Consider the following 14293-nt stretch of genomic DNA (forward strand, 5'->3'; position numbering starts at 1 on the left):
GTGTACTATGTGGCTGCAAGCCCTCAGCCTGGGCAGGGCTGGCATCTGGCTGTGCTCTCTATCTAATCAATGGCCAGCAAGAGGAACTTCTTCAAATAGTAATTCAGAAAAACAAAACTGTGTTTGTGCTTTGAATCCTCTTAGGCGGAAGCTTGCATGAACCGTAGATACTAATGCAGGAACCTAAATTGTGCATCGTGTTGAACTGGGAGCACTGTCTGTTTTGTGCCTTGAAAGGCAGTAGGGGAGTATTGGAAGTTGCTGAAATGAAATAAACACTGTCACAGTTCATAGATGAAAGTCTGAGTGGAAGAGAAGATGAATTAATGTACCGCATTAAACTTTGATTATGGCTCTTTTGAACAGCAATATTTTCCATCTTTTAAGTTGTTAACAGTGTTTTGATAAGAAAATGCTCATAAATCAGGCAGAGGTGCAGACTGATGAGGTAGAAAATGAGATTATGTACAGGAAGTTCAAACAGGGATTCTTTTGTGTACGTAGCTTTTTGTAGAGTTCTGCTTCTGCCCTCAGTTTTCAGTTGATTTTTGCAGCTATTGGACACTCAGAACTGTTGGAAGCATTCATTCACGTTGCTAGTTTTTCTGTCATGCATCTGCTTCACAGAGAATGTAGTGGCTAAACAGACATTAAAAAATTCAACTTTGGATGAACTTTGTGGGTGTGCATGAGCAGCTCATAGGGAATGCCCAGCTTCCAAAAATCATTGGCAGTTTTGAAGAATGCTCACCCTCCGGATGAGTCCAACGAGCTCTGCTTCTTCAGGGGCTCTCTTTGACTCTTGCTCCTTTTTCTGTATAACTGCTGAAATGAAATGAACCTGTATTTCTTTGAAATTCATTTGCCTCTGTTACATTTGCTTATTCTGGAGGAGAATCCGATCCTGTATTTTGGCAGTTATTTTGTGGTGCAGAGTGAGTATGTTGAGATAAAGCTTGCTTTGTATGTTTTGAGATGGAGCTCTGATCCCGTGACTTCAGGTCAAGCAAGAACAACTGACTACTTAGGTGATATTCTTTTGCATGTTCACATAATTTACCTGAAATGTTCTCCTCCAAGGCACTACCACCCAGGAAACTGGGACTTTAGAGTAGGCTTTTTAGTTTTTTTTTTTCACAGTTTTGCTTGACACCAATCAGCCAGTCCCACACACTGCATGAGACTTGTGGGTGGAACTGTACAGCTCATACTGAAAAGGAAGCAGGTACACTATGAGCTTGCAAGTCTGACATTTTCAAAGGCTTCAACTCAGGTTGATTCATACATATGTATTTTAGACTTGTATGGACTTCAGGGTTGTGAACAATGGGTGATGCTGGGAAAAGGGAAACAAATTGCTCCTATGCTCTATGCTCTATGAAAGAAAACATACTTTATTGAGGTCTTGCCAAAACATACCAATTTTTTTTCAAGTATACTTAAGCTGGCAGAGCACTTCTGTCCTCTGAAAACAAGAAACAGTTAGGAAATGACGAGATAGAACTACACAGAAATGTTTGCCCTTTGGAGATGAGTTACTGCATGAAGTTCTGTCAGAGTACTTCATGCAAAAGAACTCCCAGCATGTCCCTGAGCCCCATTAGACCTGATGGAAGGTGCTGGTGGGCTTGTGAGGTGACAGAAGGCAGGTGACAGCTCAGCCTGGCACAACTTTTGGAAGATGCCTGCAGAGGACAAACACAGAAGACAAGTAGCTGGCACTGTCATTTGCTTCCTTATGTGTAGGTCACTTTGTTTCTCTTCAACTGTATTTTCTTATTGAAAATTATGTTTCAGCAACAAGTTAGGAATCTTACTGTTTAAAAATAAATCTACTGAGTCTGTTGACATGCCAAATTGAACGTTTGGGATCTTGGATGGCCACAGCCCAGTTCTGTCAGTGTGTGGCTGTTCTGTATCTAGCTGTTTTTAGAAACATGTGGCAAATGCGTGGTGGCAGTAGCTAAGGCAGCCTGGGCTTTTGAGTGGAGCCACGTCGTCCGTTTTTCTCTCCACAATTAGATCAGTAGGTCTGCAAACCAGTCACAATGATTCCTTGCTAATTTGCAGTCTTGAAGTGTAATTGTACAGCATTTCAAACCGGCAAGTGATCAATTTGTTCGTCAAGCTCAACTGCTTGTATGCAACTTAAAATGTAGTGAGGAGAGTTGGGGCTGCAAACTAGCAGGAAGAAATTAGCAGCGTCTACATAAAATCTTGTGCGTTGTCAGCATGCATCTGTGCAATACAGGCTGCTCAACAGTGAAATAAATCTTTGCTTCATTGGAAAAAGTGCTTGTAAATGAGGATCCAGCAAAATGAAAATTGTGAGTGATTTATGTAATACCTTCACCTGAGCATTGTGTTCAGTACCTGGGCATCTTTGCAGTATAGTGTTAGCCAAAATCACAGAATCACAGAATGGCCAGAGTTGGAAGGGACTTCAAGGATCATGAAACTCCAACCCCACTGCTACAGGCAGGGCCACCAACCTCCCCATTTAATGCTAGACCAGGCAGCCCAGGGTCCCATCCAACCTGGCCTTGAACACTTCTAGGGATGGGGCATCCACAACCTCTCTGGGCAGCCTGTTCCAGCACCTCACCACTCCCTCTGTAAAGAATTTCCCCCTGACGTCCAACCTAAATCTTCCCTCCCTCAACTTAAAACCATTTCCCCTCGTCCTGCTGTTATCAACCCTTTCAAAATGACAACTAGAAATTCTAGAGTGTTCTTGAATTACTATTTTTTTTCATTCAGCTCCCCTCAATAAGCGTATGATCTGAGAACTGTTGATGACCTCACTTTTTTTTCCTATAATGAAGGATTTGTTGTTAATTTTTTCCTTAGTACATAAAATGCTCATTGTGTACAAGGGAGTGCATGATGTGTAGGTGGACTAGCACAGTACTGAAACCATGTAAAGCTTTAATGAGTTGTAGACTTGCCTGTTCTTGGCTTTACAGGAAATTGCTAATTACTGCAGGTTTGGAGGAGATTTCTGGGTTTGGATCTTTATGTGGAGAAATGAATTTGACCTTCTTGCAGGAGAGCAAGTTTTCACTCTGAAGAAAGGCTAGATCAAAGAAAGCTGGGGAGGTTTCAAAACCTTTCTCCTTCATGGTGATAAATATTGCACTAGGAAGTATTCTGAGTCCGAAGGAAGATGCTCTTTGTGCAGTTCATCCCTAACTTTTGGGGACTTTTTAATACTGCTTCGAGCTGCTGTGCTCTGAGTCACCCTGTTTCTCAGTAGCAAGGTTTTGTTTTGAGTGCTGTGGGGTCAGATGACCAAAATGAACTTGACCTAAACTTGATGCTGTGAAACTTTGGTTAGAGAAGGCAGTTCTAAAAGAGCAGCTCTAAAGCATGAGCAATTATGGACAACGGAGTCATTCATTGGATGAAAGTTACAGTTTCTTAACATTGCTGGTAAAGCTTCAACTTTCCAGCAATTACTTCTTTTGTTATTAGCTTTTTATGTAAGCAAAAGACAGCCATTGACAGATTCGTATTTTTCATGTTACTGTAAAAGCTTGCTGTTGGTGATGGAAGTGATTAATGTCCTGGAAGAGAGGGGGCATTATTCCTTTTTCACTGCTTGCTTTTATTCCCACACAGCTGTGGCTTTTTGATCTACATTAAAAAAAAAAAAGGGGGGGGGGGAGGGGGGGGGAGAAGGGTGGGGAAATATACACAGATGTATAAAATTACCTGGTTTTTGGTCATCTGGATTCTGGTTTTATGTGTGATAGGTGAAAACAGATACTTACTTTCACATAAACTTTCACTTACACCGATGTGCTTGAGAAGGTTGCTTTTGGTTTCCAGTGATGACGAGGCACCTGAAGGTAGTTATAAGCAGAGCACAGAAACTCTCAGAAGGGAGCAGTTGAACTGATGTTGGATTTTGGTCACGTTTTGTTTGATGTTGTAAATCATTCGCTTGCGTTTCCTGCCTCATACTGTTCTTCCAAAAATAGCTGAAACTGCTAGCTGTTTGCCTGTGATGGAGTGGCCTGTTTAAAGTTACTTCCTCTGCCCCTCGCTCTCTCCCTCATGGCCTCCCACAGCAGATGTTCAGTGACTTCAGCTTTGCTGAGAGATGATCTTTAGAAACGCTAGGAAACCGATTTTTCTTTTTTAATTTAAAAAATATAAATAATTAAAAAAAAACCAAAAAACAAAAAAACAACCCGACATGAAGGTCATGATGCAGAGGCACAAAACAACCTGTATCCAACCCGTACATTACTGCAGTCAGTAGGAGAAACTTCAAGAGCCTCTGTTGAATGCAGCTGGGAAGTCACATGAGATGCATTCTGATCCAAAGTATCATCTTCAGAATACAAGCTGGGTTGAAAAGTAGTACATGTAAACTGTCTCTAATATTGTATCAACACTGATAAAGAGGCAATTTGGTTAATTCATCAGATCTTCTGCAGGAATACGAGAAAGTCACATCAAAGAAACTTGGAATGCTTACCTCAGCATGCAGCAGGAAAGCTGTGAATTCAGATCAAAACTCCTTGAGACCACCTCTTTCCTGGCAATATCCTCATTTAAAGTGATGTCTTCAAGTGTTCTTTTACACAGAATAGCTTCTATTTTCTAAAGAACGCAGCTGGACTTGAACAATTTCTGTTTTGTGGAGTTAAGTTACTATCCTAAGGGAATCTTTAGAGAAACTTGATTCCCTGTGCTAAACATATATTGGCGAGTAGCTTGCAACCAGTTACATTAATCACTTGAGGAGAGTTGTTCTTCTCCTCTCATACAAAATCAAATTATCTTGCAGCTCTTCATTTTGAGAGCAGCTCTCATGGAGCTTGCTGTATGGATCTTTCCTAGCAAGCTCTGGGATTTGATTAACAGCCCTTGTGCTGTGAGCACTTATCATTACATATCATTACAGGAACTTTTGAGCCTCTTCTGTATTTGCTGCCTCATACAGGAAAAGTAAGAATGCCAGTTTGGAGCTTCTCATTGCTCTCCAGTGATAAGATCCTCAGCTGCCTCTATTACAGTAGAGAACAGTAAAGGAAAGCTGTTTGGATGGCGTGTGATGGATTTTCAGGAATGTAGAAGGCCTGGAAATCAGTGATGCAGGATAACTGGAATATTCACACGCATGCAGGAAAAAGGGAATACAGCTACCAGCCATTCAGAGTCATAGGTCCAAGTCTATCCACCTTGTGGGCTGTAGTTGATGAGGTTTAGCTTTTGTTACAGAATCTTCTGTCTCAGTACATGTTTTGGATCAGAGGAAGACTGAGATGAAGATTCGTAACTGCTATAGAGTAAGTTCAGGAAAGTAATTGTCCCCTCGTATGCAGTACTGGTAAAACAACATATCAAATATTGTGTTTGGTTTGGGGCCCGTCACTACAAGGGCATTGAGCTGATTGCGTGTGTGCAGCAACGAAACTGTTGAAAGGACTAGGAAACAAGAGTTATGGGGAGCAGCTGCAGGAACTGGGACTGTTTAGCCTGGAGGAGAGGAGGCTCAGGGGAGACCTTGTCACTCTCTACATCTGCCTGAAGAGAGTCTTTTACAAGACAAGTGACAGCACAGGAGGAATTGGCCTCACGTTGTGCCGGGGAAAATCCAGATTGAATACAAGGAAGAATTTCTTCACGGGGAGAGTGCTGAGGTCATGGAGTGGGCTGCCCAGGGAGGCGGTGGGCTCACCACCCCCAGAGCTATTTAAGAGGCTTGTGGCTGTGGTGCTCAGGGACATGGCTTAGCGGTGGGGTTTGTTCGGTCACGGTGACTGTTGGACTTGGTGATCTTGTGAGTGTTTTCTAACCTGAATTATTCCATGATTTACTCACATGAGTACAACAGTACAACAACTTCATTGTAATGCTGAAGTGCATTGTGCAAAAGGGATCTTAGTGGATGCCAAATGTTTGTGTCTCTGATCTGTGAAGGAGCTAAAACTCCCCCTATGTAAGCACTACATCTAAGTGGGTATAAGAAGCTTCTGGTGTTGAGGTATCATCTGGCATCAGTATTATAGTGGTCTTTAGTTTAGTGCCAAAGAGTTTGGGGTTGATGCTGCTTATTTCTGCCAAGCCCAGAGGGTTTTCACATGATGCTCTTATCTAAAAGCTAGTAATTAATATGTCATGGTTTGTCTCCTTGCTGGTTACTTGTTGAAGCAGTGCTGTGCTATCGGGTTGTTGTGGGGTAGCTGTAAAGGGCCCAGCTCATCAATAGTGTTTTGTTGAGGAAGTGCTTTTCCTGAGAATTGTACATAATAATCATTTCACATGGAAAGAGGCTGGCAGGCAAGGGCTTACATTAAGAACAGGTCATCTAAAAATCTCATTTTCCAGATCATCAGAATCTGTTCACAGATGGCTATTTTTGACCTGGTTTAGAAATCTAATGCAATCTGTCTCTTCGTGAGAGCAAAGTGTACGCCTGCGTAAATGTCCACAGTTGGAGCAAAGAGGGATTGTTGTGCAGATAGAGTGTTTCTAATCGCATCTGTTCTAAAGCAAATCTCTTCTTTTTTTTTTTTTAATGCAAATATCAGATGAAGCAAAGTGATGAACTCTCTGGGTTTATTGTATTTGCAGGCTGAGTGACCCATATAGTTAAGTGGAGAGAACATTTTTTGACACCTAGCATATATTGCCTAAAAAACATATAGTGATTTTTAACTTATTACAGAAGTACACTAGAGAGCACTTACATAACTCTATGGTAACACTGTAGTCTTTGAGGCTTCAAATTATATTTTTTATTCATTGCTTTTTCCTCTTTGGAAAGGCAGAAATAAATTGAACATTTCCCCTTTGAGTTATACATACTTTACCTACGTATTGGAATTACGTGCAAGTATAATTGCATACTCTGCTTTCAAACATTATGTTAATTTCAGGTAATAACCATGTTGACTATTTGCTAGCAAAAGTGGTTTCCCCATGCAAATAGAAGTTTTCCAACTATGGCCATTTTTGATTTGCCAGGTGACAAACAGGACCCGAGGAAATGGCCAAAGTTGTACCAAAGGAGGTTTAGATTAGACATAAGGAAGAACTTTCTCTCTCAGAGAGTGGTCAGGCACTGGAATGGCTGCCCAGGGAGGTGGTGGAGTCACCGTCCCTGGCAGCGTTCAAGAGGCATCTGGATGAGGAGCTACAAGATATGGTTTAGTGGCTTGTGGTAGCAATGGTAATGCTAATAGTTGGACTAGATGATCTTGTCCTTTCCAACCTTGCGATTCTATGATTCTATGATATGAAAATGAATTATTTTTCACTGTATTCTTATTGTGCCCTTGCAGTTACAAATGCATCTTACCACCCACCTTGCACCAAAAAAGCACATTTTGTAATTAAATGTTTAACTGCTTTCTCAGTGTTCAAAATGAAAGCAACAGCTTCTGATCATTTGGAATCCATACACAGTCCCCAAAATTGAAACGCATCCAGGTGTTTCTGCATGTTTTAATTGCTGTTGAGTGGTACTGTATTTTCTGTTTTAATGAGACTTAAGGTAAGCATTAATTATGATTTTTCTAGCATCCTAATTTTTATGCGTATGCTGGGTTTTGTGCATGAGAAATTTTTTAGGCATAAGCTCTGGTAGAGAATCAGATCTCTTGGTATGTACATGTATTTTCCTTTTTTTGTTTTTGCTTGATTTCTGGCTGTTGAAGGAATAAGGCTTTTCCAGAAGAGAGAAAACATTAAAGAAGTGTGAGATGCTGCTATGGGTTCTTGTTGTTGTTGTTCTGTTTTTCAGATACCAGCATCTGTATCAGTACAGAGAGCCTGGCAAAAGATAGGAGCAGCATTTCATTCTAGGTGTAAATCGTTGCTCTGTTTTTGTTCTTGACATGCTTACCCAAGAGCTTGTTTGGAGAGAGCTTCCTGAACACAGCAGCAGCAGAATGAATTGCTGCTGGTTTGGATATCTTGCCCTTTTCAGATTCCAAGTCTTTCTGCGTATTCCCTGAAGTCAAATGCTGCACTAAGGGAAGCTCAGCTGCTTTTATAGAATTTATTTGTTGGATGTGGGTTTTTTGTTTGTTTGTTTGATTGCTGTTTATTTAAAATAGTTTTGGATGCTCTTCTGATAAAATCAAGTATATTGCTGTTACAGACAGCAAGGTAAATTTGTTGACACAAACTTTTTGTGAATGTGCTTAGATTGGCAGGTACGTGGAGGTGACCTAATGCTTAGAAGCGTGGGAGCAGCAAATTTCATTCCAGAAGGGTAGGAATGTTGTCTGGCAGTTGGGCATTCTGTGCTCTCCAGAAAACTGCACCTGGGGAGATATTTAAAATCAAAGATGACACAATGCCAGGTATCTGCATTCAGTGAAAAATACCTGGCGCTTCCAGTTTAAGGTTGCAAAACCATAAGGAAATGCATGCATATATGTGTATATATGTATATATATATATGTTTCTTTGCATGAGTATCTTCAGAGCTTTTTTGCTTTCATCAGTTATGCTCACAAGCATCCAAGCAATGCTCTTTTCTACTGTATGTGCAGGAGAGCCTTTTTTTTTTCTTCTTCTTTTTATTGCCAGTGTCTTACTAGAACAGGAACGTGTGACATTGGAAAGAACAAGGAAGTTCTGAGGTTTTATCTTCCTCTTGTTACAGCCTGTTGCATACCCTGTGCCTAGCTCAGTGTAAGCTGTCTGTGCTGCCACAGCAGTCCATTTTTAGGCTGTAGTAACCCATTCATGAGGAGAAAATAGCAGGTCAGTGAGGTATTCAGAATTGGATAGTCTATTTTTTTAGAAACTTATCCAAAATACCTAATGAGAACTATTTGCATAGCTGAACTTAGTTTTGCTAAGTTTAGCTACTCGGTGCTAAGCTGAGTGCATTACACAGATCAGTTAGGATCATCTGTATTAAAAGTGTGCAATAGCAGGGATAGAGGGAAAAACCATTGCAAACTTACATTGATTATTCTACTTGCAGGGCTTCCAAATGGAAGCCTTACACTCCAAAACAAACTGCATCCGTGTTAAACTGTCAGAGTCTTAGACATCTTAAGAAACACTCCTGTTTCTTATTCAGAAGGTCTTAAAAGTGAGTGTTTGGACCTTTTGTCTGCAAACTCTCTCTAAAGTCTCTAGCATGCTGCTGCCTCACAAATATGGAGAGGAAAAAAGAGTAGAGTTGTGTCTTGAAAATATTACTAATGAAAAGTGCCTACCCTATACAGATAGGTTGAACTATGAAATTCTTGCCCGAATCACTTGATCTCATTAGATCTGGAATATAGAAATGTTGTGTGACTGTATGACTGTACCTAGTGATTTGTGCTTTCTTTCTTTTTTTTCTGAAGAAATACTGTCCAAACTGTTCAGCTTCACTGTGGATAGCAAAGCAGTACTGTAGAGGAATGTTTTTTTTCTTGGAGGAATCTGAGGAGCAACTGAGGCTCTAACAGAGCGCATTTGTTGACATAAAATGTCTGGCTGGAGAGTTGAATTTTTAGCTGTGCTTGAAAGCTTGACAGATTTTTCTTTCTCAGCTAGTCAGTGCTAGAGGAATCTAAACAGCCCTTGGTTGCTGGCAGTGTTGGGAATAAACTGCGTTTCTTTTTTTGCAAGCTCCTTCTCAAGTCAGTAACATGATTAATACATGGGGTTGGTCAATTAATCCCTTGTTCTGGCCTCAGTGGCTTTATGGAGCCTTTTAAAGTAATTTCTTTCTTCCAGTATTTGAAGGGAGCGTATAAACAGGAGGGAAAACGATTGTTTATGAGGGTGGACAGTGATAGGACAAGGGGGAATGGTTTTAAACTGAGACAGGGGAGGTTTAGGTTAGATGTTAGGAGGAAGTTTTTTCACACAGAGGGTGGTGACACACTGGAACAGGTTGCCCAAGGAGGTTGTGGATGCCCCATCCCTGGAGGCATTCAAGGCCAGGCTGGATGTGGCTCTGGGCAGCCTGGTCTGGTGGTTGGCGACCCTGCACATAGCAGGGGGTTGAAACTAGGTGATCACTGTGGTCCTTTTCAACCCAGGCCATTCTATGATTCTATGAAATGGGAAAAATACTTTCTTTCCTTTGTGTCTCGTTTTCTAATGTTGTGATGGTGATCTTTCCTTTGCAGACTGCAGGCCTTGGCTGATGCCACTGGTTGTTCTCATTTGCATTGCATTAGGTTTTAATATTGGTGGGTTTTCTTTTCTAAGTCTACTAAAAAAGAGAATTGAGTTTTAAAATACGATTCCTACAGAGTGCTCTGATACGATGAAGTCTTAGCCTAAAGCCCTTAAATGACTGTTGAGTGCATCAGAAAGCTGCCTAGGAATCAAGCACATAGAGTCCAAAAGAAGTTTTCTGTGTACGTTTGTGTTGGAGTGGGAAGTGGGAAAAGTGCAGAAAAAGAGGAATTACTTTTATTTTCCCTCTTCAATTTTGAGCATGACAAGTTTTGTCTTGTTCTCTTGGAAGAGCTGTGGGAATAGCATGGCAGCCCCAGGGGAAGACCTCCTGATTGTGCATCTATTGAAACTCATCTTGTCACCACGTGCTCTCCCTGGGGATCTTCACTCAATCATCCAGAGAAGCGGCTGGTTTCACGTGGTTTTAGTGTGAGAGCACAGAGCTTGGCATCTATGAGCTTAGTGCATTTGATGCTTGACCTCAGATGGATAACAGTTGGTGTTTTATCACAGCAGAACAGAATTCAGTGCAGGTTGTACCAGTCCTCAGTAATCCTCAATATATTCTTGGCCAGAGCTGCTGCAATTAAACCCTTGCTAACACTATGGCTTAATTCAGAGCCACACTGGGTGCACTGACAGATGTTGTAGTCACACCTGCGAATTACCGTGCAGCCAGCTTTTTTAATATCACATCTCACATCTCAAAAGGAGGTTGGAAGAAAGCTAGCAAGTTGTGTCAGCTGAGTAGGGAGTGAACTTATGCAGAGTAACACTGAAGTGAGGAGTTGATACATGAAATATGTGTTAACTCATGCTTTTCCTGCACCAGCTGAAGGTGAAGTTATAGTAGTTACTGTCATTTAGAGTTCCTTTTCCTACTAGCAAACTAACTTTTGTTCCCTTGGACTGTGCTTCTGTGCTTTATCCCTCGTATTTTTCCCAGGAAAAAGCAATCTAGTTACCACATGCACTGTGGACTTATCTCTAGGTTTTGTCCTTTGAGTTTAAAACACTCATCCAGGTAGTGCTAAGGTGCTTTAGCAAAGCCCTGGGGAGCAATGCCCACTTTCCTGGCTGAGAGTTTTGACCTCATCGGTCTGTCAAGATTTAACACCCAGCTTTGTTTTTAATGGATACCTAGGGGACAAACTTGTTTTATTCTTGATTTTTGCTCATATGTTCTGTAGTCTCTTGCTTCTCCTCTTTTTGTTTTTGTTTGTTGTTCTGTAGGATGCACATGTTTCTTGTTGCAGTTTTGAAACAAACATTCAACATGAAGAGTATTAGTGACTTGCATAGTACCTTTGTGTGAGGATATTAGGCAGCTTAGTGCTGGTTACTTCATCCAAGGGCTTGAAAGCCCAGTGTGTGGCATAAGGCACTGACTGAAGTGGCTTGTTTCCATCTCAGCATCTGGGCAAGCAGTAGAGCTGAGGGTCAGTCCTCATTTGCCAGGTTCTAATAATGTCGTCAAGATCAAATCAGCAGGCTGTAGGCTGAAGCTTTTTTACCATGTTGTTTTGTATTCCTGATGAAAACAAAAATTTGGAAGGAAGCAATATGCTCCCAAATACATGCCGACAGATCAGAGGCAATAAATTGAATTGTTGCTGATCCTAGTTGCTGCTGAACTCTGAACTGGGGGCTGTCAGGAGCTGCTGTCTTGGAAACAGAACGCTGCTGCTTAACTTAATAGAGATTTATCACTTAGGAAGCATTTCACTTCAGCCTTTTTCCTGATGCTGCATTAGTTGATAGCTGACTAATATGTGGGTAACTTCTTAATATGTAATTCTCCTGTCTTTTTTTTTTTCCTTTCTTGTCTGTAGGTGAAGCCAAAAATCTTCCTACGTATCCGGGGCCAAACAAGATGAGGGATTGCTACTGTACTGTAAACCTGGACCAGGAGGAGGTTTTCAGGACCAAAATCGTGGAAAAGTCGTTATGGTAATAAATACACATATACGTGTGTTCTCTTAACTCTTCTCAATACTCTGAACTACTTTTCTGCTTATCGTGTTTGTGTAATGTTCCATAGACACTTTTTTTGGGGGGGTAAAGGGTGTGCATATTCTCTTTCTAGTTTTAAGAACACTATTGATAAAAGCATTAGTCCTGTGATTCTTATCTGTATATATGAGAAGGCATCTCCACCATGGCAAGCCACATCAGCTGTTCTTCAAAGAATGCACAGCCAATGCTCCTTTCTTTTTGCAGTATTATTTGGAGCTTCCCTAAACTTTTTAGCTCTGAACTCCATTTTGCAGCTATCTATGAGGAGTTTTGCATTGCTACGCTAATATCTGGAATTCAGGATTCATATATATATTTTTTTTATCATGGAGCTGCAACTAATTGAGACAGGCGTCTGATGGTCAGACCTCTCCTTTATCTTGTATGCTTCCTGTGAGGTTATAGTAGCCAAATGTGGAAGGAAACAGAACAAAAAGCTTGTAACAAAAGTTAGAACGCTTTCTCCTGGAAATCCCCAAATATCAGCAATTGAAAGAAGGCTGGGCACAGATGTATACTCTGGCAAGTGATGTCTTTTTTTATATTTTCTTATGTATTGTCAGTGAAGGAAAGTCAAACATAAAACTTTTATCTTAAGATATAAAGTGGGAAAAGAGAGTAATATAGTTCGGAATCTGCTGTTTGCCTTGTTGCAAATAACTTGCTCTAAGAAATAGCTCTAATTCACCTCCTCACCCTCAAGTACCATGCACTCAATAAGAGGGAGAGTTTGAGTAGCTTGAAGTGGGATTTAGTCCCTTAAGTTGCTTTAATTGTTCTCTTGTAATTAAGTCTTTGTTCCTCAACTTATCTTCCGATGGGATGCACTGTGGTCCATAATAAAGACTATTGATTTTTGAGGCATTTAGATTGGCTAAACACGATGAGAGGAAGTGTTTTTCTATGACAGTGTTTGTAGAGTATCTAACTTAACTTAATCAGTATGCTTTTTTACAATAACTGATGAGCAATGTCCCTGGACCAGTTCTTTCTCCAGAAGAGACTTTTGTCATTCATTTAAATGCAGTCTTGCGTCAACCAGCTGCAGCCCTATTGCTCACAACCAGACAGTGCACAGTTGGTGTTTTTGCTAGATGATCATTAAAGTCCTTCACAGGGAGGATGAAGTGGGGGAACAGGGGGTGTATGATAATAGTTGATGTCATTTCCTTGAACTAATCCAATTATTTTTTCTTTTGAGAAAATAAGTAGAAGGCATGAGCAACAAGCGTTGCTCTTTTAGTGGGGAAAATTCCATCTGTCTTTAGGTGTCATTATAAAACTAAAGAGGTGTGCTGAGACTGTGCAGAAACTGGAAGGTTTCTCGTTTCCTGTAGAGCTGAGTTCTTTTTATCTTCTGAGGTAAATTCAGAGCAGAGAAACACAATGGTCAGAGACCAGGAAAACATAACTGGGTGATGAAAGGTTAAAAGATATGCATTGTTTAGTATTGTTTAGAGAAGAGGACTGACTATACACAAATCTGTAAACATATTTTTAAAAAACAGTGTGAGAGGGAATTGTTCTGTATGTCTAGTATGGATACTGCAAGTAATAGATTTAAATTGCAACGGGGAAGGAAATTTATTAAGTTTGTTATGAAGGAAATCTTCCTGTTCTTAAAGATTCTGAAGCAGTGGAGTAGATTCCCATTTCTAGTACTGATAGATTATATATAACTGGTCCTGACCAAAATATTGGGAACTTGCTACTTTGGGACAGTGGTAGACCAGATGACCTCTCAAAATCCTTTGCAGTCCTATTTTCCCTGCCGTAAGGATTGATTAAAGGTGATCTTTATGTTCATTCTCCCAGTGAATTTACCTCTTCCATGGTTGTCTTGACTGTCTTTCTGTCTGTAGGCTTCTATTTGCAAGCACTGTTTTTTAAAAACTTGCTTCTTCATCCCTGAAAATCCACTTAAACAAACTATTAACACTTGGATTTTGCCTTTATCCAGATAGATGTTTCTCTGGCCTTGTTTTTATTCCATGAAAACAAACAGCAAACAAAAGTGCAGACAAAAATTCCAAATACATCAGTGATGAAATTGGGATGTACTCCCAATCTGTTGATCGTGATTGCTCTTATTTAGTGAGGTACACTCAAACAGCTGTATAAT

General features: G+C 40.6%; 1 protein-coding gene across 2 annotated transcripts in view; it reads left to right on the forward strand.

Annotated features, from left to right (window-relative positions):
• RASA3 (RAS p21 protein activator 3) overlaps positions 1 to 14293 on the forward strand; it is a 176886-nt gene that overhangs the window by 67159 nt on the left and 95434 nt on the right. For both annotated transcript variants that reach the window (XM_031605145.2, XM_031605144.2), the window contains exon 2: positions 11988 to 12105. In XM_031605145.2, the coding sequence (XP_031461005.1) occupies positions 12029 to 12105 (77 nt within the window). In that variant the 5' untranslated portion in view covers positions 11988 to 12028. The remainder of the gene's footprint in view (positions 1 to 11987; positions 12106 to 14293) is intronic.

Source organism: Phasianus colchicus, chromosome 1 (genome assembly GCF_987193195.1).
Source record: "Phasianus colchicus chromosome 1, bPhaCol1.hap1.1, whole genome shotgun sequence".
Taxonomy (NCBI): domain Eukaryota; kingdom Metazoa; phylum Chordata; class Aves; order Galliformes; family Phasianidae; genus Phasianus; species Phasianus colchicus.